The sequence below is a fragment of the Thalassophryne amazonica genome, chromosome 9, assembly GCF_902500255.1.
Source record: "Thalassophryne amazonica chromosome 9, fThaAma1.1, whole genome shotgun sequence".
Classification (NCBI taxonomy): Eukaryota; Metazoa; Chordata; class Actinopteri; order Batrachoidiformes; family Batrachoididae; genus Thalassophryne; species Thalassophryne amazonica.
Genome location: NC_047111.1, coordinates 24,377,093 through 24,400,923, shown reverse-complemented (window position 1 = coordinate 24,400,923; position 23,831 = coordinate 24,377,093). Strand labels below are relative to the sequence as shown.

Below are 23,831 nucleotides of genomic sequence, written 5' to 3'. Positions count from 1 at the left end.
GAATTTAATAAATAATTTAATTTAATATTGAAAAGCCCATTTGGTGTACATTTTACTTTATATCTCGATCAGAAGTGCCTCAATCACTCTCATTTGTGATAAAGAGGTGCAAACTAGCGCTCTCAGTGAATAGACTAAGTCTAATCAGCTCCTGATCCATATTGTGGATTTAGTGGATATTTGATTTAAACATTGAAAAGCCCTCTTGATGTATATTTTGTATTATATTTTATCTTGTGAAAAGCCACTTCTAACAGGACTTTCACCTTGAAAATTTTTTCCAAGGTAAAAATTTGTTTAATTGGAAACTAGTGTTGGTGGAGTTTTGTGCTCTACGAGCGTGACACTCTGGTTTTTGTTTCTTTTGAATGTTGTATTAAAATGTTTGTATGTCTTGTTGTGTGACGATGGCTGTAAGTGGTCGATGCACAGAGATTTTTTTTTTCCTCTGCCTTCAATAACTCTTTTTTTTTTCTATCACTTTGTTTGTGGTAATTCCTTCCACATTATTGTGCAACAGGCTGTCACATTACTTCGTCACTGGCTGCACTCCACAGACGCCAGCCGGGTCTGACTCAGTTCATACAGCTGAGTGGTGGAAAAACTCACCTTTTGTAGTCTGGAGTTAAGTTAATGGTTAACAAGGCATTTGTTAAGCTTCCGCAAGTAATGGTAGACTGACCTGTACAGTAACCTGTACCTTCACTGGAGGTTGTAGCTTCTTGAACTGAAAATTAAAATGGAGATAATGGACATTTTCTGTGTGTGTGTGTGGTGGGGGTGGGGGGTGGGTGGGTGGGGTGATATTTATTTTTATCTTTGGAAAATAATGTGAATAAATAATGTCAACTGATCAGATGTGGTAATAGTATACGCAGATTTTAATATACAAAGCATCTATCCCACACTTCCATATGCTCAGCCAAGTCCTCTAATTCTTCCCCGGGGATCTCCAGGTGTTCCCAAGGCAGCTGGGAAATATAATTCCTCCAGCGTGTCCTGGGTCTTCTTACATGGGGCCTCCTTCCAGTTGGATATGCCTGGAAAACCTCCCTAAGGAGACGACCCAGGGGGCACCCTCACCAGATGTCTGAGCCACCTCTTAGCCGACTCCTTTCAATGCAGAAATGCAGCTCCTGGATAGTCGAGCTTCTCACCCTGTTGCAGAGTGTTAGCCCACATACCCAACTGAGGAATCTCATTTCCATCGCTTGTGTCTGCAACCTTATTCTTTCACCTGTATCTGTGACCTTACTCTTTCACTCCCACCCCTGGTGTCTGCTATCTTGAATTCAAGTGTGGCTGGCAAACTATGACATTTACCTTTTTCTTCATGTTCTGACATTATCAGTCAGACTGTATTTTCTGGCTGCTTGAGAGTTGTTTGATGACTCTGCTGCACTTATTATGATCATATCCTTAACTACAGTAGTGTTCAGAATAATAGTAGTGCTATGTGACTAAAAAGATTAATCCAGGTTTTGAATATATTTCTTATTGTTACATGGGAAACAAGGTACCAGTAGATTCAGTAGATTGTCACAAATCCAACAAGACCAAGCATTCAAGATATGCACACTCTTAAGGCTATGAAATTGGGCTATTAGTAAAAAAAGTAAAAAAGGGGATGTTCACAATAATAGTAGCATCTGTTGTTGATGCTACAAACTCAAAACTATTAAGTTCAAACTGCTTTTTTAGCAATCCTGTGAATCACTAAACTAGTATTTAGTTGTATAGCCACAGTTTCTTTGTGATTTCTTCACATCTGCGAGGCATTAATTTTGTTGGTTTGGAACCAAGATTTTGCTCGCTTACTAGTCTGCTTGGGGCCATTGTCTTGTTGAAACACCCATTTCAAGGGCATGTCCTCTTCAGCATAAGGCAACATGACCTCTTCAAGTATTTTGACATATCCAAACTGATCCATGATACCTGGTATGCGATATATAGGCCCATCACCATAGTAGAAGAAACATGCCCATATCATGACGCTTGCACCACCATGCTTCACTGTCTTCACTGTGAACTGTGGCTTGAATTCAGAGTTTGGGGGTCGTCTCAAAAACTGTCTGCAGCCCTTGGACCCAAAAAGAACAATTTTACTCTCATCAGTCCACAAAATATTCCTCCATTTCTCTTTCGGCCAGTTGATGTGTTCTTTGCCAAATTGTAACTTCTTCTGCACGTCTTTTATTTAACAGAGGGACTTTGCGGGGGATTCTTGCAAATAAATTAGCTTCACACAGGTGTTTTCTAACTGTCACAGCACTTACAGGTAACTCCAGACTGTCATTGATATTCCTGGAGCTGATCAATGGGTGAGCCTTTGCGTGATTCTTCTATCCATTTTGATGGTTGTTTTCCATTTTCTTCCACACGTCTCTTTTTTTTTTGTCCATTTTAAAGCATTGGAGATCATTGTAGATCTTTAAATAGGGAACACCTGATTCACACCTGTTTGTTCCATAAAATTAATGAACTCACTGACTGAATGCCACACTACTATTATTGTGAACACCCCCTTTTCTACTTTTTTTTTTACTAATAGCCCATTTTCATAGCCTTAAGAGTGTGCATATCATGAATGCTTGGTCTTGTTGGATTTGTGAGAATCTACTGAATCTACTGGTACCTTGTTTCCCATGTAATGATAAGAAATATACTGAAAACCTGGATTAATCTTTTTAGTCACATAGCACTACTATTATTCTGAAGACTATTGTATGTATCTCTAAACACAGAATATGATGTCCATATAACCATCATTTTAGCAAAAGCTTTGAATCAGGAATAAAGGTAATATGCTGACATATGAACACCAGCTTGTCTTGTGTTTGGGATAATACAGTAAACCAGAAATCAGATTCCTTCTTGCTACAAGTAATGAGTAGCATCAAATAAATGCTGATGCACTTGATAACATCTACTGTATATGAACAAATGACTAAACACATGAATAATCAAACACCGCTTCGGAATGCACCATTTCACAGACAGCAAATTTATTTGAGTGTCTTTCTCCTGTTATTGTTGCATGTGGTTGGACTAACAGACGGGTCTCATATCCCCCTCAGCCATAAAACCTGATCCTGCCTTTAGTCCAGAGTGATTACAGGCTCAAATTCAGGCGATTGAAACACCACCCTCATGTGGTCATCTATAATAACTACAGTCTGGCTCTAGTTTTTAATCTGGATGTGCTATATTGTTGTTAGGACCTGTTTGGGTTTAAACAGAGGAAAATGTGGATTCTTGTGCTCACTTGTTTTACTGTATTTTGCCCTTTTGCTGTAAGTATCTGAGTCTGTGTCAGACGTCTCCAGCAGAAACATGTAAAGGCCTTTAATTATCTTTCACACACTAATTACCGCCGTGGGAAAATATTCTCAGATTTTTGGGAACAGAGAAATTTCTGCATCATCTCACAGGAACTGTACCTCTTTATTTGTGCAGGACAACAACAGAGACCAGAATCTCCAAAACCAAAAGTGTTTTCTCCTAATAACTGATAGATTTTAATTTATTTGGGACTGCTGCCTCCTCGGGGTGCTGAATCCCCATAAATGGTACAATGTCCAATCAGAGTGTTGATCAGTTCAAAGATGGAATGAAAGATAGAAAAATAACAGCAACCCCCTTTGAAAAAGCTCATCAGAAATTAGTCTTGACTCGAGTGCCGACATACTAAGTTGCGACTTTCAATGTCCCAGGGTTGTGACTGACCGGTGATGTATTGTTTCCACCGCCAGAGTCATTGTTTATTGATCACATTGTAACTCGCACACATCTCAACACAATGGGTTGTTGGAGGCATATTTTTACTTTTCAGTGGTTGTTAAGCAAGAGATTTCTGTAATGTGTAGACTGTATAAAAATGTTTTCTTTTTTTTTTCATCCATATAGTTGTGTTCAAGGACGTAATGCGTAGATATGCATGGTTGTTATTCACATGCATGAATAATAAATTAAAATAAACTACCAAATGCACAGTTTTTTCAAAGTAAAAGTCAAATTACGCAAATAAGTTTTGTACATGTGTTTTCTAACCTTACTGGATGATAAGAGACCCAGTTGTTTAGGCTATTAAAAAATAAAAGCACATGTGTGTACTCGATCAGAAATCCTTGGCTTGGACTGGCTTAAGGTTTTAGTGCTGGATTATTTTTCACATCAGCCATAAATAAATAATAATAATAAATTTTCTTATTTTATTGTATTGTTACAAGTATTATTATTATTATTATTATTGCTTATCTTTGCACACACTGTTTGATTCACATTTTCCTCTACTCGCACTCATCGTGTGTTTTTTTAAGAGCTGACGTAACATGTGAATTTCTCCACTGTGAGATCAAAGTCTTATCTTAATGAAGTCGCAAATACCCTTACTTTCTTGTTTAAAAAGAACTTAAGTAAACAAGACATAGTCCCCCCCAAAAAACAAGATCGCCAGTGTTTTACATAAAATACTTATATTCATTTGCAATATGGACAGACAGTACCAGTGAATAAAAATTGCATTTGCCAAAATCAGAAGAAAAAAAAAAAACGCAAAAAGAGAGAGAAAGCAAAAAATAAACAAACAAATAAATAAAATTCTAGTAATTTAACTCTTGTTCATAAACATGAGAACATCAATGTTGTCCGGTGAGAGGGTAAAAGAATAACAGCTTCATATAGCACACACAACTAGATTTTTATTTAAGAGCTGCCGATATTGTTTGCAGATATTAAACACTAGAGGGCAGTAGTTATATTTTTAAACCTCAGTACTTCAGCTTTCATTTGTGTGTGTGTGTGTGTGTGTGTGTGTGTGAGAGAGAGAGATAATTTGTCTACAAAAAACAACAAAAAAAAAAAACGTGTGACATGGATTACTCAATGCCTCCGCTCATGAACACGTGGAGACACTTTGTAACAGAGTGGTTTCCAGAGGACAGACGAGCTCCCTGCAGCACGTGTACATCTCCTTGTATAAAGAAGAAGAAAAAAAAATTATGAGCAGAAATAACTGGTGCAGCGTTTTACTGTGTGTGTGGAGGAGCAGCGATCTGGTGTCTCTGTCACAGCACGATTCCAGTGATTCTCACATTGACCTCAATAGATCAAAGTGAATTCAGCTGGCATGAGATAAATGCTCGCAGTCTGTCTCATCTTCTCTTCTTCGCCTTTGTCCCTTCTGTCTTTGACAGAAACAGGCATGCCATTGTTCCTAAGAAGCTCAGAGCACAAATCTGAAGCAGTTTCAATAGCAAACCAGCAGACAGAATGTGTCGCAGTGGTGGGCAAGACGGCATTCTTCCACAAAAAAAATTAAAATGATTTACGTGAAGACCCAAAAGAAACCAGGTGAAAGGGCATCTTGCCCACCATAAAACTACATGGACACTTTAGTCTTCGTTTGGCGTTTGAACCAGCAGTGAGAAATTATGTTTTATTCTTAAAAAACAAATATGCACACACATCAGAACAGTGCGCTGTGTTGTACAACGTGTTGCCACAGTTACTTTGAAAAAGTAATCCAATTACTGATTACTGATTACTCCTTGAAAAAGTAACTTAGTTACTTTACTGATTACTCAATTGGAAAAGTTAGATTACTAGTTACTTTTTTAGTTACTTTCCCCAGCTGCCAACAACAACCCCCTGCCATCTCAACATGACAATAATACTTGTTTTGCCAAAACTCACTTTATAGTCACCTTTTCTTGACTTCAATGAAAATAAATACTTGTTTTATAAAAAGTAAAATAAAGACCTCTTTCTTGACCTCATATTTAACTGTTGACAGCACTGTAACAGTAAAACTTGAAATTTCTAACCTACATTGTTTATAAATGTAACTATTAAATTCTTTCTAACATTTAAATTTTCTCTAAACATTTTACTTGTCGAAATTATTATTATTTTAAGTAGTAGTAGTAGTAGTTGTAGTAAAAAAAAAAAAAAAGAAAAACGGCTTCAAAACTGGACCTTTAATCTAGGGGTGTTGTGGGGGGCACATCCCTGCCCCACGCCACCATTCCATCTGGATTCGCCCCTGCTTTGGTATTTGGGCACAAAGAATGGATAACATTTATTTACGCAGGAAACATGCCCAGATTTACAGGTAAGAAGGTTTTATTGTGTTTTCACATCATGTGGTCCTCAGAAAGAGAGTTTAGGTGCATTTGAGTGGAAAATAGTGTTAGTTGTTGACACGTCGCGGAGGATCAGCTGTTTTTAGCAGCAGATACAGAGCGGCTCAGCTCAGAATTCTAAATAAAGGAGAAGAAAAAGCATAAAAATGTCTTTGTAAAGCTCAGTGCATTTGTGCTGTTGTCACTGTGCTTTAAGAGGTGAGGACAAGTCGTAGCTGCTGCCTGGGAGCTGCTGCAAAAAAACGTGGATGAAAAGCTCGCAGCTCACTTAAAGTGGGCAGTTCAGTCCTCCTGCCCACGGACCACGTTTAATGCTGCTATCGACCCACAATGCAAAAATAATAGTAACGCACAGTGACTTGGAGAAGTAACTTTAATCTGATTACTGATTTGGAAAGATTAACGCGTTAGATTACTCGTTACTAAAAAAAAAAGTGGTCAGATTAGAGTAACGCGTTACTAAGTAATGCGTTACCGGCATCACTGACAACAATGCACATAAACAAGCAATGCACATTTGCAGTTCACTCGATTACTGCCGCTTCAGGTTGGGAGTGAGCACTGGTGTCACAAATCGCTACATCCCACACATTATGGAACCCTCCTGGGTGGCAACCACCCGGGCAGACAACCGGTTTACGCCCTCCCCGTTATAGACCCTGTGCAATAACGTCACTGGGTCCCGCCCCCCCCGCCATGTTGGAGGACAAGCAAACACTCCAACATGGCGGACGATGTAGAAAGAAGCGTTGAAGAGAGTGAATATCAAGCTAATTTACGTGCGGAGGATAAAGTTACATACAAAGAAAAGTTGAAAATCACTCGGGGGAAAAAAAAAAAGCGCGCACCAAACACATTAAAAACACATTAAAGCACACGCACCGAACACTCAGAAAAAAAAGCGCGCACCAAACACATTAAAAACACATTAAAAAGCACACGCACACACATGCCAAACACCCGGAAAAAAAGCGGGCACCAAACGCATTAAAAACACATTAAAAAGCACACGCACACACGCATTTATAAGTGAAATAAATACGGTACATAAAACACACTAGTTAAATAGGGAGACTGACCTTTAGTGAAATGATCCGAACAGATCCGTAGATTGGCCAAACTGGACTCGGATGTAAGGTCACTTCTAGCTATCCGTGCTAGCCAGATTGCTCGCCTCTTTGAAGATAGTTCTCCCGTATTTTCTCCTTGATGCTCTATAATTGCCGGTAACCTGAAGAAACTGTGATTAGTTTCCCTGTTCTTACGATTACTACAGCTGATTATACCACAAAAACTCGGCATTTTATCGCAAATATCTGCAGTTAGCTAGTGTGCGTCTGTAGTGTGCGCGTCGTTTGTCCCCCAACAAGGCGGAACGGAAGTTTCGTGACATCATTTGCACAGGGTCTATAGACATCATCAGGACTTCTGTTTTTTTGTTATTATGTTGTGTTTTATTGATCCATTTATTTTTACTGCTTTTTTAATTTATTATTTTTTTCATTATTACTGCAATCCTGCAGAGCTGAAATCCGGGTTCCACTCCTTGGTGGCCACCAGAGTTAAACTTTGGAAATAATGAAACTGACAAACAAGCTCATCCAACCTACATAACGTCAGCCACACATGTTCCTAATTTCTATAAAATTACCTATTCCTAGACATTTTCAGCTGGTGGCAGATGGTATAAGGAAGGCAAAGTTGCTTTTTGGATTGATCTGGTACAGCGCATTTAATGAATGTTTAATCAGTGTTTCCTCATTATATGCTCTTTTAATTTGGAGAATTATAAGATGATGGTGCTTATTGTTTTTGAGTTATTGTAACAAACTGGAGGGATGTGTTAATTTATTAACTTATCTCAGTCGTCATTGCATTTGACAGATTACTTGCATAATGGGGTTGAAAGAGAAAGGATCTTCAATTAGATAAAGTAGACGTGATTAAAACAAGGACATGAGCAACATTCAGGAGATACAAATGTTTTATTTGTACAGCTACAATAGTGAGAAAAGACAAAGTGGGTGTATAGTGTGTATGGCTGCTGATGATTTCAGGCTTCCTCTCTAACGAGCCGACATTCATCACCGGTGCATTCCTGGCTTTTTAATAATGCATTTTCTTTGCTCGTCCCTGCTGCCGTCTCACCCAACCCCCCAAACGGATCTGCCAGGCGACGTGTCTGGAGACATCTGATGTGGAATCCTGTCAAATATCTGGATGTGTGTTCACACTTTCCAGAGTTAAGCACACACAAAGCTACAAATGACACATATGCAGAAAATGGTGCAAAGGCATGTTTGAATTTCTGTTTTTGTCACCAGTATATTATTTGTACGCTGACTTAAATGGTGTTCTTCAGTGTTGGTGGAGAAAGACTGTTATTATTGTACGTCTCTGTTATTACATTGTAGACTTTGTAATGAATCTCTTAGGGCTACATTGACGTATATATTGCAGTTCAACTACACTGACATTGATGAATGCATAACTGTTTTGTGCTGATGTGTGACATGAAGCCTGTAATTTTCATTGTGTGAAGCTGAGGAAATTTTTTTTTATTTTTAAGCATTATTTTTATCAGTGTCAATATTTGGAACAGTTGCCCAGATAACATAAATTCCCTTGGTACTTTGGTTGGCCTTAAAAGGCTCTACAGAAACTATTTGATTGCTTGCTGTAATATGTCAAATTAGGTTTATTGATTTTGCCTTGTTTATGGTGCACTGCTGCTTGTATGTTTGTGTCTTTGAAACTTTAGTTCTGTGATCAATTTATACTTTGTATGGGGTATATGTATAGTTATAAAATTTGTACTTTTAGTTAAAGGGGTAGGCATTTATAAGCCCTTTGCTTCTGCCTACACCCTTTCGGGCACACGTGTGCATTGTTGGATTGTTTTTTGTTTCTTTGTTTTTGTTTTTTTCTTCTTTGGTATTTTTTGTTCTGGATTTGTGTGTGTGCCAAATAAAAAAAATCAGTTCAAAAATAACCACACATGTATAATTGTTTTATTGGAATGAGCTCCTGCAATGTGTGAGCGCTGAGCATTAAAGGCATCATGTTGTGTAAAATATTTAAATCTACTTTTCACAGTTAAACACAGTTTGGGTTTCATATTCACCATTTCCAAAGTCCCGCAGTTCTGTCACTGTGTATATAGAATTTTTCTTGGTTTGAGCAAAATTTTGGCCTGAAACAGCAGATTTTAAACGTTGGTGACATATGTAACCTCAGTCCATATTTAGACTTTTCTTTGCTCAATAACACAGCCACTGAGCTGGTTGACCTTCTGCATGTGTCCCCACATGGTCTTTGTGAAAAAGACTGTGATGGCGACCGTAGGTCCATAAGTATTTGGACAGCGATGCCATTTTGGGAAATTTTAGCTCTGGACACCACAACAGTAAGTCCCTTCGGCTGCTTCCTTGTTTTCATCCGGAGTCACCACAGCAGATCCACCTCGGATCTGCTGTGGTGGAACCTTCTGCACTGAAGTCAAGCGCACTAACCACTTGGCCACCACCCATGTGTCTATGGTCATAATTAAGCTGTTGACAAAAAAAGAAAAATCATACAAAGGTTTTCTGTCCAAAAACATCTGCTTATAATTAAGATACTGACAAAAAAAGAAAAATGATTAAAGAAGCCTGCTTTAATGTACTCACTCACTGGGGACTTCAGTGTAGTTGAACTGTAGTTTTGTGTTCAGTGTTGTCAGTTTGCTTTTCGTAGCCTCGTGGAACCACAGCCGTCTACTTTACATGTATGTAGCTCTCTCACGTAACACCTTATGACACGTGGGGGTGCAACACTTTCAGTATGCTGAATTGTGGAATTTGGTGATGTCATTGGGAGCAGGTGTTGAAGGTGGAGATCAGTCTGTTTTTTTTCCCCCCACTCAGTTTATTTTCTAGTTCTGCCAATTATTGTTGTGGTGCCAAACCAGCAGGAGCAGTGGGGCGAGACTGCAGCACCACACGGAGACGCTCCACTCACCGTGGACACTGCCCCAGAGAGATGGAACAGGGGTGGTGACTGGAAAATTAGTACCATCAACACCCCCCCCCCCCCCCCCCCCCGTACTGCCCGCTGACTCGGGGTTATGCTCAAAATGTGTGAGACTACTAAGAGGCAGTGGGAGGTGGGCGGGGCAGATGGGTATCTGGGTAGAAGAGAGAGGCGGGGGGTCGGAGTGTGGTGGATGGCATTTTGATTGGCTGGTGGCTCACTGCCCAATAGGACCCCCCCCCCCCCCCCCCCCCCCCCCACACACACACACACACACACACACTGGTGAGATGAGCAACAATATTAAATGGGTTTTTGTTGATCTTTGTTTTTTTTTTTAAAAGGTTAAAATAAATGTTTATATTTCCTATATTTGTGTTTTAAGCATCACTTTGAGCATCACGTGTCTGAATGATCTGATGATGCCCAGATGGTCTTTCAAACAGACCGGACATGAGGTGATCAAAGGCAGGTATTGATTTTTTGAGGGGGGGGGGGGGGGGGGGGGGGGGTTGGGTCTTGTCCCGCCTAATTTTCTGCTAAATGCCTCCTCATGCACACATGCACTGAACAGAGGATTCCATTCATTGCATGTTTTCTTAAGCCCAGTCCCAACACTTGCCCTTCACCCTACCACTTCACCTTTCCCCTTCATTTTGCACATTCAAGTGGGGTTGCAAAGGGAGAGTATCTGGATCAGACCTTAGAGGAAAGTTTATTTTTGACTCTGCTGACGTGAAGGCGATCTGAAGGTTTTGATGTAAATGATGACTGGATGAACCTGCACTGTGTGCTTACCCTGTTTGTTTATTTGAGTTTTGTTTTTGTGATAATCACAGGCTTCTGTAGGTCAACATTAAAGGTTGCAGCAGATGCCTTGATATGACCTCAGGTTCGTTGAGGCTTTTTGTGTGTTTTCACCAGCTGCCACATAAGGGTTGAGCAGTCAAAGAGCGCCGCTCCGGGCCAGGCGCTCTGTCTGAGGAGGGGTGGGGTCTTCCTCTCAGCCTTTGTGTGCTAATTGAAGTTTTTGTGATTCTCAAACCTCCCTCCTTTCCTCCCCCTTTGCTAGGAGATGGAGGATGAGGAGGCGATAGTTTGATACTACACTTTGTTTGATGTCTCTGATTGTACTCTTTGTAAGTGTGGAATTAGTGGGCGCTAAGGTGTTATTGGGCAGAGATGCTGTCAACCCGAACCATGTAAACTGCCCTCGGCAGTGGAGCCAATGTGATCAAGTATTTGTGAAGTAGCCACAAAGTCTTTGCTTTTGTATGTTTGTGACAATTCTATTGTCAATGCAAGAAAATATTTTCAGAAGAACAGTGATGAATATTATAAACATCTGGTGGTGAATTTTGAAAGCTTGATCACAGTCCACTCAAAAAGATGGGACTCTGGTTCAAAGTGGACTGTGGTGAGATCACAGAGATCATTGTTTATTTGTGGCAAGGTTACAAATTTAGCCAGCGGACCAAATATCTTCCCCATGGATGTCCTGTTCAAGGGTTTTACCCCAATCCCGTTCAGTCATTTAACAGTATCTGCTGATGCCAAATCTCAATCCAACATTGGTCTTTCCTTAGACATTATACTTACACAGAAGAGAGGAGTGATCAATATACAAATAATTAATTTTTGTAGCTCATGAGTGCAACTGCGTCTTAATTTGAGTCAACACGGGAAACCTCACCCGGCCCGGACATGGAAAGGATTGACAGATTGATAGCTCTTTTTCTAATAGTTAGAAGCAGGCTATTAGTTTTTATTTTTATCTGTTTTATTCTTTACTTCTGTTTTTATGTATGTATTTTTATTCATTTTTAATTATTTATTAAATTTTATGTTGACTTGTTTTATGTAAGGTGCCTTGAGATGGCTTTTGCTGTGATTTGGCACATTATAAGCTAATTAAATTAACGGTAAGAATATTTAAATGAATTGAAATATGAAACATGCCATTCAACGAGATGTCAGTTGAGTTGAATGGAATGTAACACTCCACCAGGTACAGGGTATAGTTTGTCCATCAGAGGGCTCTCCCGCAGCATTGTTTACAACGTTATCAAGCATGACTGGGACCCCGTCACCCCTTGGTCATATTAGCTCCAAGAGACAGAGGCAAAGTGATGAGCTGTCATTCATTTTCAATCAGAGTGGGCATTTTACAGCAGCAAGTGACAAGTGGTCACTATGCCGCTAGCTAGGTGGGGCCAACATAGATGAGACGTCTATGCAAAAGCTGAGTGATGCAATACTGTGACTGCCATTTAGTGTGAAGGCAATGTGATTTCATCTGTTAGTTGGTTGTTGGTTGTATTTATAGTTATTTATGATAAAGTTCATGTTTAAACTATAAAATATCAGCTCTGTTACATTTCTTTGTCATATGAATCATTGCTGTTTTTTTTCAATCAGGGTCTAGTTTCCATCTGCAAAATCATTTACTTAAAAGTGTGAACAAGGCAGACAAGGGAAAATTGACTTTTAAAATAAGGCAACAATTTTATTTTCTCCATGTGGTATCTTTGTGTTTTATCTCCATGTTTTTCATCACTGATTAGACAGAATGAGTAATGCATAACATAAATGTACCCCCTGTTACCCCCCAAACACACACACACACACACACACACACACACACACACACACACACACACACACACACACACACAGAGTCCAGTCTGTTGAAGATTTCTTCCTGTTAATCGGGAGTATATTTGTGTAAAGCACTTTGAGTTGGCTTCTGTTGTGATTTGGCACCACATAAATATATTTAATTCAATTGGGATACATGCAAGTGCACATAAATCTCTTTATGCAAACCTACAATGTGTGTGTTCAGACGAGGAGGGTGTGGTCAGACGTCACAGGAACAGAAGGGAATCGTAATAGCGACTTCTGAACAAATCACTCACTCACGCTCACTCTCACAGAATGACATTGTTTTAAACACAGCAGCTGTGTGTGTGTGTGTGTGTGTGTGTGTGTGTGTGTGTGTGTGTGTGTGTGTGTGTGTGTGTGTGTGTGTGTGTGTGTGTGTGTGTGTGTGTGTGTGTGTGTGTGTGTGTGTGTGTGTGTGTGTGTGTGTGTGTGTGTGTGTGTGTGTGTGTGTGTGTGTGTGTGTGTGTGTGTGTGGGGTCGTTGAGCATCAGTAAGTTTGAGTTTATAATGAAGAGCATCAATTGCCACGTGTTAACAACATGCGGATTTGTCAGTTTTCTTGAGCACAACACTGAAGACAGAGATAAGAACATTCAACCTTGCAGCTCAGACATTAGAAATGAAATGTTAAGACACAGATAATACTTATGCGCATAAAGTAATTAATAAATAAAATATCACAGTTCCACCCAGAGGAGGTGACATCACTAAAAAAAAACGTTTATGTAGAGAAGCATTTTGGATTTATACTTTGGGCACTTTGGAACCGTTTGGTTTGAATGAAGAATTGAAATTTACTTGTTTTCTTTAATATTAATATTTGTTTTTATTCTGGGTTTTTGTCATGTTGTTTGTTTTTTGGGACATTGTCTCGCTCAAATGAAGTGAGTGCCTTGATTGACGGATGGCCACGCACCAGCTGCTTTTCTCTTCTAATTAATAAAATAATCAATAGAGTGATTATCTTGAACAATGCTCAAGGCTTCTGTGCCTCTTTATCCAGATCTGCTGGAGTATAGAATGGCATCTGGTCCATGTTAGACTTTGACTTTTGTAAAAATTGACACATTATGTCATGTATAATCCTCAATCCAGCAGATTTTCCGTGGCCCCACAGCTTGATTGGACACAAGTTATTATCAGATGCTCTTCACGATGCAGCTTCAGGTCAACAAGGAAAAGTTGCATAAGCGGGCTTACACCTTCTTCCTGTGAGGCAAGACCTGTTAGACGTGGTTAATTCTGTTCAGTTGCCAGGGTGACGGCGTCGAGCAGAAGGAGTCGTGTTACCAATATGGAGAGCTGATTTTGAGTCCCACACGTTACCTGTCTGTGTCCTTGGACAAGACACCTCATCTACATTGTCAAATCACCCGTTTGTAAATGCTACCAGTCTTGGCTGGGGAAGTAACCTACATTGGACAGGTGTCATGCGCAGATTGAGTTGTAGACTCTCATCCACTTGATTGGCCCCAGTGGGCCTCAGGGCCTATATAGGACTTACAACTTCTTCATTGTCACATGTTTCACCACAGTGCCACAGTCACTATATCCTAATGGATGTATCTAGAGGAGGCTACGTCGAGGACGTACTGGAGAGATGTTAAATTCAGAGGGTATGCGAGAGTGTGTGCCAGGCTCTGCAAACATCTAATGGAGTTGCACTGTATTATTCTTGTTTCCTGTGTTGTATTCTTTGTGAAAGCAGGCTTTGTTTGGATAGTTCAAAGCAAATGTTGAACTGGTACCCTTCCAGCAGTGCAGGCTATCTGTTACTTGTAGAACGGCATTAACAGGCCTCCAGCAGAACCTCTGTCAAGGTCCAACTGTGAGTCTGGCCTGTGGTTATGTTCTGGTGAGCTGAGATGCTGCTTTTCTCCCCAAATAGAATTATAAAGTTTATTTTGCACACATCAGGACCAGAGCTTAAGGTTGTGAGCACATTAATTGGGGATCGCGCATACAACCTGTTAGGCTAAACCCATATGCACATGGGTATTTTTTGCAAAACTGCGATTTTCTACCAGTGGTTTCAAGAAAGAAAAAAAAAAATCCCTTTTACTTGAGCACTGTTAAAGGCAAGAAAAAAAAATTCTCCATCCACATGAAAATGCAAAACACATTCTAAAGTGCTGCCTAGAGCATGCTAAAGCAACAGGTGCAATATAACACCGACTGTGTAGGCAGAAGCCTGGAAAGAGAGACAAAAACAAAATTGTCCTTGTCTACATGTGAATGCTAAAAACAGTTTTCAAAAAGCTTCACCTTGGCCGGAGTAAATTGCAAAAGCTCTGTTTTCAGTTACGGAACATCCAGTGTTTGTGTGGAGGAAAGGCATAACAAAAGTTACGTTTTTCAAATCACTCTGAACAGGGCCTTAATGTCCAATGTTTTTGCTTCCACCCCTCCAGATTCAAAACAAACAGTTCAGGCAAAATCACTGCTTTTTAAATTATTTATATATTTTTGAATGAAGAAAGCTGAAGGCGAAGAAAGTATCTTCATATTTGGCAGTGCCACAGTTCAAGGTGCACAAACCAACCTTAGTCAAGAAAAGGGGATGATGAAGAGAGCATCTATAACCAAGTCATCTTGTACACTTGGGCAGATGTAAAACCCTGTATCACCCCCCCCCCCCTTTTTTTTTTTTTTTTTTGCTTAAATTTTTAATATGACATAAACAAAGAACGTTGGCAGGCAGTGGGCCAGGCAGCACCTTAACAAAATTCTGCTCCGGGCATTAATTTTTGCAAGAGCAGCACTGGTATGTGATGTTCACTAAGTGACAGGTCGGGTTGGAGGTGGGGGGGTGTGATGGTGGTGGGGGGTCAGTAAGAGAAAAGGAGCGAATCTGCCAGTTAATTGACATTTGACACGTGGCTCATTCATAGACATTCATTATGCATCGTTTCTGGATTCCTGCTTCGAGTCAATGCAGAGCGACGTACGCGAAGAGAGCGAGGGAGAAGCTGATGAGCCATTCGCAAGAGAGAGAGACAGAGAGAGAGAGAGGAGGGGTGGATGGGAGTGTTTCTCTCTTCCCATAGCAACGGTCGGCGGTGGTCGTCTCCAGCCTGTTGTTTTCTCTCACCGTGACACGTCTCTCACTCATCCACTTCATCACTTCACCATCGCACCTCAGGGGGTTTCTTTTTCTTGTCTTTTTTTTTATTTTTTATTTTATTTTTCCAAATGGAAGCATTTGTTTCTTCCCGTGAGATGGAAGCTAATTTCCACGGATAAAGAAGGTGATAAGAGTAGCTAGAAAGCAGCGACTGAAAAGGACGGGAAGATATCGGAGAGGGAGAGCGAGATAAGGAGGAGGAAGACGGAGGATGGAGCCCCTCAGCGCCCGTGGCCTACCCCGGCTCTCCTGGATCGACACTCTCTACAGCAGTACGTACCTCTCCGTCTCCTGTACATCACTTTGTCATCACACTCTTCTTTGCGTTGTCAGTATCCCCCACCCCCAGAAATCCCAGCGTCTCTACCGGCTCTGGCTCGTCGACATTAACAGACACATCTCTATGCTCTCACACACAGAACACTTTGTATTTCTGCAGGACTTCAAGTGAGCGCACACATCGTCGCTGTCCGTAACCAGACCCCCCCCCCCCCCAAGTCACCCCTCCACCCCTCGCCCAGATTCCTCTTGTTAGCTACTGTCGGGCCATTTGTCGGCCATTAGGCTCAGAATGAAGGGGAAGTTTGAGGAAATGTAGAGTTGGATAATGTGAGTCACGGCTTCAAGCTGGAATCAGAACTTTGTGTTCCTTCCTACTGAGGACACGTGCTGTTTGATGTTAAATTTCTAACATACTGCTTGTTTTTTGTGTACACCGGGGCACTTTCAGGATGTATTGGTGCAAAAAACTGAAAAAGAACAAACTGTTTTTTCCCCACTCGTGTGAGAACAACCTTCAGGTTTTTTTTTTCTTTTGCTTTTGTGTCCATCCTATTGAACACAGCTGTGTGTGTGTGTGTGTGTGTTTTAGCGTTAGCATGTGCGTGCACTTACTGATAAGCTGGTGTGTGTGCGATTGGACTTAGACGTGCAGAAGCCCTTTGGGATTCATTGTGCCATGTCACCATCACCACCGTCTTAATCTGCAAAGATGGAGTCAAGAGCAGTGGAACACAGACACACAGTGGTGGATGATGTTTAGTCATTCAGAAATAAATAATAAAAAATACTGCACATATGCTGTCATGCAAAGTTCAGTTTGTGAGCACTTAAGTTGCATTTGATGTGGGAGAAGAACTGCAGGAAAAAAAAATAACCCAAACAACAAACAAACAAACAAAAAAGCATTGGTGAATGTGTTATAACTTTCACAGTTCCATGTTGAGTGTAAAGAATATAAAAACAACCTGATATAATTGTATTTTGCTCTAATGTTGCAGCCATTATATTTAGCTTAAAGGTTATACTCTACAACCAGGTTCATAAGTATTGGGACAGTGGCACAATTTTGTAATTTTGTCTCTGTACACCAACACAATGGAATTGAAATTGTTCCTCAATTTTCAAAGTCCATAAGTGGTTGGACAAGCTAAGTATGGCATTTTCTGGCATATACGTTGTACCTGTTAAAAAAAAAAATGCCTCTAGAAGAGGAAAAACCCATATAAGGTGCACCTTTTTTTCTGTATTATAAGATCTTTAATTTGGAATTTTTGTGCATTGTTGTAGTGTTCTCTTTATTTCTGGAATTTATTCCTTTAATATTGGAATTTATTTTGTTTAGTGCTTTGATTCCTGGGAAAGTCCAACATAAATATCATTATTATTATTATTATTACAAACAAATGAAGCAGGGGTGGTGGCCAAGTGGTTAATGCGCTTGGTTTCAGTTCAGATTGCTCTGGGTTCAAATCCAACCCCTGCCACATTTCTCCATGTAATGTGGAGTTGCGTCAGGAAGGGCATCCGGCGTAAAACTTGTGCCAATTCAACATGCAGATCCACCTTGGATTTGCTGTGGTGACCCCAAGTGCAAACAAGGGAACAGCCGAAGGGGCTTACTATTACAAACAAATGTGTGATTTTTCATGATACAAGTCACACCAGAGTATAAGACTCCCCCCCCCACCCAAAAAAAAAATAGTAAAAAAACAAACAAAAAAGTGATTTATACTGGTACATCGATTATTGTTTTACAGATGATTTTTTTTTTTTTTTTTAAAGACGAGTCAAAATACTTGTACATTTCCAAGTCACTATGTCTCGTACTTCATTTACATCATTCTTTAAGAAATACAAGCAGTTGGTTACATTATGGGAACTTTATCTGGAGGAGGAAGTGAGGGAAGCCACCAAGATAAACTGTGCATCGTGCAACTTTTGTCTGTCAAATCAACACTTCTATGGCTTCATGCTGGAGTAAAGCAGAGAAGGATTTTCTAAAAAAAAAAAAAAAAAAAAAAATTTGAGCTACGGTTTTCCAGAAGACACATGGGAGACTCGAGCCAATCCTGAAAATCCTTCTGTTCCACTGAACCATGAAGCTGCAGCCACAGAACCCTAAAGCACCTTCAGAGCTGTGATGAGCATCCTACTGGCTTCACCATGCAGTTCCATACTGTGTGTAGTACAGTAACATACTGTGTGTATATTCCTTTATGATGTTGATGTAAAAGAAGTCAGACATATTCACTGACACTGAACACTGAAATGAATCCGTCCCCCGACCTCTCCATTGGAAACTGGCTGTAAAGTGATGTGTGTTTTGTTTGTCCTGTTACTGAAGGGCTGTGTATAAAAACACCTATAAATTCCAAATGTTTAATGTGATATATTTGTTGAAATTCCAGATTTAAAGCTGAAGGTCTATAATACAAGCATGTTTTGACACCCCCCCCCCCCCCACCCCCCCCGGCCCAAAAGAGGTATAATGTCAAATATTGTCCCTGTCCAATTATTTGTATGTGTGTCAAACCTATTTTTGTGTTCAGAATATTTAGCGTTTGCAGCCTGCAGGCGTGTAAACTGTGCCATAATCTGCACGAGGGGAATTTGAAAATGAATTCAGTGCTTGACGAGTATGAATTAGTCCACTTCCAGAAATGGATCAGGTCGTCAGAACGACACAATGATGGTTTTTGGCCACCAGAGATTGTGTTCTTATTCTTTGTGCCACATAATTGTCCTGCTTTTTTTCTGGTTTCAGGCCTTAAATTTGAAAGTGCAAAAAGTGAGAAATGTTTCCATGATAACAGGTTTATTGAATTCACATCAGCTTGATCTGGGCTTTATTGTGAGCTCAGTCTGGATAAAAGGGCACAGTCCTTTTATTCACCTGTCCATCATTTCTTTGCCTTCCCATCATCCTTTATGTTCCTCTTTGCTGTGTGTGCGCTCATGTTCTTCCTTTTACTTGGTGAAAAACTCCCGACTTGAGTGAGGTGTTGAGTGGCTGTTCTTGCCGTTGGCACGTGCACATGTACGTGTCCATGGCTCAGGTCCATGGGGCCTGAAATCGTAACACATCAGCACATAACACAGCCGGCTGTGAGAAATGAGTCATGCCTGGTTGTGAATGGGTCTTAACAGTCTATTTTTGTTCCCACTCAGGCGGCCTCACTTATCATTTGCATAGATGCACTCCTTCATCCAGCGCAGCTGCATTAAAACTTTGATGTTAAACCGCGGCCACGTATCCTGGCGTCTTAAGTGAAGTGGGAGTGGATGCTGTAAACCACACAGCCTGATGTGTTCAGCAGCTCCCTGCTTCCTCTGAGTGTTTCTACTGAAATGCAAAAAACAATCGTGGTCGACTTTCTAACTCAAAATATTGTTTTATCCTGAGGAAAGTTAAACGGCACATTTTTGGATTTGATTATCAAGCCTGAAAAGTTTCTTTGTTGTGATTCGACTGTATGACTCAACAACCGTTGAGAGGGAAAGTCTGTTCTCATGAAAGGGATACATTGGAATTCTGGCAGAGAAGAGCCGCATAGTTGTTGTTATTGTGTTCTATTTGTCTTTGTTAGTTTTGGAGCTTGAAACCAGAAAACCATTTTTTTTCAATCTCAGCAAAATTGATATGGTCTGTTTTTGGGTTCTACCTTAAAAATCTTGTTCCCAAACTGGCTAGAACCAAATAAAGTTCAAGTTAATAACCTTCTGAGTAAGGCTGCGTGAGGCGGTACTGCATAATGCGGTTATGATTTTTGTTTCACAGTTGTTATCGTTTGCAGTTTTGCATTCCACACTCAAATTGTCATTCCCGATCCAGTTAGCAAATTAAATAATGGTTAATAATGTAAATGGAGGACAGGGCACACTGGAGGAATTGCATTTCCCAGCTGTCTTGGGAATGAAAATGAATGAATGAATGCTCCAATGTGAAATTGTTACGTAACTGTCTTGTATCTTTTCACTTGACGAAAACTGCCATATTTTACTCTATACAGTAGTGTTCAGAATAATAGTAGTGCTATGTGACTATAAAGATTAATCCAGGTTTTGAGTATATTTCTTATTGTTACATGGGAAACAAGGTACCAGTAGATTCATTAGATTCTCACAAATCCAACAAGACCAAGCATTCATGATATGCATACTCTTAATGCTATGAAATTGGGCTATTAGTAAAAAAAAGTAGAATAATAGTAGTCAGTGAGTTTGTCAGTTTTGTGGAACAAACAGGTGTGAATCAGGTGTCCCCATTTAAGGATGAAGCTAGCACCTGTTGAACATGCTTTTCTCTTTGAAAGCCTGAGGAAAATGGGACATTCAAGACATTGTTTAGAAGAACAGCGTAGTTTGATTAAAAAGTTGATTGAAGAGGGGAAAACTTATATGCAGGAGCAAAAAAATTATAGGCTGTTCATCTACAATGATCTCCAATGCTTTAAAATGGACAAAAAAAAACAGAGACGTGTGGAAGAAAACGGAAAACAACCATCAAAATGGATAGAAGAATAACCAGAATGGCAAAGGCTCACCCATTGATCAGCTCCAGGATGACCAAAGACAGTCTGGAGTTACGTGTAAGTGCTGTGACAGTTAGAAGACGCCTGTGTGAAGCAAATTTATTTGCACGAATCCCCCACAAAGAATATTTTGTGGACTGATGAGAGTAAAGTTGTTCTTTTTGGGTCCAAGGGCCGCGAACAGTTTGTGAGACGACCCCCATACTCTGAATTCAAGCCACAGTTCACAGTGAAGACAGTGAAGCATGGTGGTGCAAGCATCATGATATGGGCATGTTTCTCCTACTATGGTGTTGGGCCTATATATCGCATACCAGGTATCATGGATCAGTTTGGATATGTCAAAATACTTGAAGAGGTCATGTTGCCTTATGCTGAAGAGGACATGCCCTTGAAATGGGTGTTTCCACAAGACAATGACCCCAAGCACACTAGTAAACGAACAAAATCTTGGTTCCAAACCAACAAAATTAATGCCTCGCAGATGTGAAGAAATCATAAACTGTGGTTATACAAACTAAATACTAGTTTAGTGATTCACAGGATTGCTAAAAAAGCAGTTTGCACATAATAGTTTTGAGTTTGTAGCGTCAACAGCAAATGCTACTATTATTGTGAACACCCACTTTTCTACTTTTTTTTACTAATAGCCCAATTTCATAGCCTTAAGAGTGTGCATATCATGAATGCTTGGTCTTGTTGGATTTGTGAGAATCTACTGAATCTACTGGTACCTTGTTTCCCATGTAACAATAAGAAATATGCTCAAAACCTGGATTAATCTTTTTAGTCACATAGCACTACTATTATTCTGAACACTACTGTACAATATCAACACTCATCTCAAAATGTGTGCTTGTGTGTGACTAAATACTTCAAGCTGAAAATTACTTCTGTTAAACTCTTTTTCACCAAGTTCACATTGTTCTCAGAGGTTCCCAAAATATGTCTTTGAAGTTTTTTGCGAGAAATCAACTATGATGCTGGATTTTATTAAATTCATAAACAGGCTTTGTGTCGTAGCTTTAAATGCAAATTAAGAGTCTGACCACACCCCTCTCTAGTAGGGGATGTGGCTGTTTTGTGTGTGAGAGAGCAGCATCAGCAGTGACAGTTGAACAACATGCACGTGTGTGTTTCAGGTGTAATGCAGTACATTAGCTGCAATGCTAACAACAAATCCAACAGGCTATCACACACCACAATATAAAGTGGCCAGTTCATGAGTTTGAATTTGGATCACAGTGTACTGATTCATGCTTTATGTTCAGAATTGTAGTGGAGTAAGACATGAAGAGGGTTTTAAGCCCTTCTTGCATGTATTTGAATGCAGGAATTCCAAAATAAACCACGAGCCCAGATCTCACACCCTGTACTATGCGCTGCGTTTGCTCAGTCGCAGTGTAAGTGGTCGAAGCACAGACAGCCATTAGCGTGCGTCTGTGTCCGTTACAAATAGTCCAGTAAAACCTTATTTTTCCTCTTACTTGCTCACAGATCCAAGATTAATCAGTTCTGTCATAATCTGCAGCCACGCTGAAGTAGTTCTCTCACAATGAGCTGAATGTAGAAACATTGTGGTTGTGCTTTTGTCCCAGTTTTCTGTCTGTCATTTGTAAATGTGTCAGCATGTTTTTTCCATCAGGATTTTTTTTTTTTTTTGGTCTGTAAATCTTCTCTGAGTATCACTAAAGTAGACCGTCTTTTCTGTAGGACACGTTGGACTGCTGTTGGCCCTTTTTATGGACTATTATATCAGAAATGGAATATTTTCTGGCTCACTTTTCAAAGCTGTCTCTATGAGTAGCCTCCTAGCAACAGTGCTTGATGAGCTCTACACTGGTCGTGGCCTTTGAACCTGTACTGTAGCCATCGCTGCATTCACAGCTTCTGACGCTGCTTGCTGTAATCTTCAGAGTTCTGGCTCAACTCTTCTGCCGTGCTTTAGTGCAACGTGATTGGAAAGCAACATCAAGGGATTGGTGGATTACGTAACGACCGAATGAGTGTTTTGGTGAGGAAGAGAAGTGGTGGTGTAAGCGGAGGTACACGCGTGTGCAAATGTCTCAATGATTTTCCCAGTCCCAGCTGCCTCAAGAAAGACTTGAGTTTGTAGGCAACTGATGGCACGTTTAAATGTTCATTTAGGCAAGATGTTTGGTTTGTCAGTTTGTAAAGGGTTAATAGATCTTGCGTAATCTCTACTTTAAAACTTATAACTTAAAATCACAATACGCTTGTACAATTACACGATAAATAATACATACAGTTAAATCACAACTACACTTCAATAAATACTCCATACAATTAACAAATTCAATTCATGATCCTTCACATTAAACTCAGTCCAAAATCTATGCTTTTTCAATTCATTCATACAGTTTTGTTTTAAAATCTTTTAAAAATAATATTTAAAGTTTATTTGCCGTATGCCCCCAGACAAATGGTTCCATGCTTCTGAGGATCTAAATAACACTTCTTCTCATATAGTTGGACTTTGGAAAAGGTACAATTAAATGACCAAGGCTAACCTGCCGAGTGACATGCTGATGACAGTAGCCACTGTACACCAATTTTTCTACAAAGAAAGTTGGTTACCCTTTAAATATAGCAGTGTGCATATGACATAGTATATTTATATTTAACTTATCTAATACCTTTAACCACCCTAAGGTGGTGTGCATCTGATTCACACACATTCTATAGGAACAACCAAGGGCTACCCTGGCAGCTCTATTTTGCGCGAGTTGCATTTTTCACAGGTGCCCCTGTTTAGCACTAGACCAAATGACCGAGCAGGACTCCAGATGTGACAAAACCAGGGACTGAACCACTGCCCTCATGACCAAGGGTGGACAGTATGGTGCATACCTTCGAGCCAAAGTGACACCTCTGCCCATCCTGGACACGATATGATTAATCTGATCAGACCATAAGAGCTGATTGTCTAATTTAACTCCCAAAAGTTTAGTCTTGGACACTTGCTGTATCGTAATTGCATCGATAGTTAAGTTTAAATCACAAGGCCTATTTAAGATATGTTTAGTACCGAAAACAATACGTTTGGTTTTAGAA

General features: G+C 40.1%; 1 protein-coding gene across 2 annotated transcripts in view; it reads left to right on the top strand.

The window, feature by feature from the left end:
* Positions 1–23,831, top strand: part of abr (ABR activator of RhoGEF and GTPase) — a 219,808-nt gene that overhangs the window by 32,041 nt on the left and 163,936 nt on the right. The window contains exon 1 of one of the 2 annotated variants that reach the window (XM_034177793.1): positions 15,989–16,214. The exons of the other annotated variant lie outside the window; for it this stretch is intronic. Coding sequence (XP_034033684.1) covers positions 16,154–16,214 — 61 coding nt within the window. The 5' untranslated portion in view covers positions 15,989–16,153. Of the gene's footprint in view, positions 1–15,988; positions 16,215–23,831 lie in introns of those variants that run through there. 2 annotated transcript variants of the gene reach the window in all.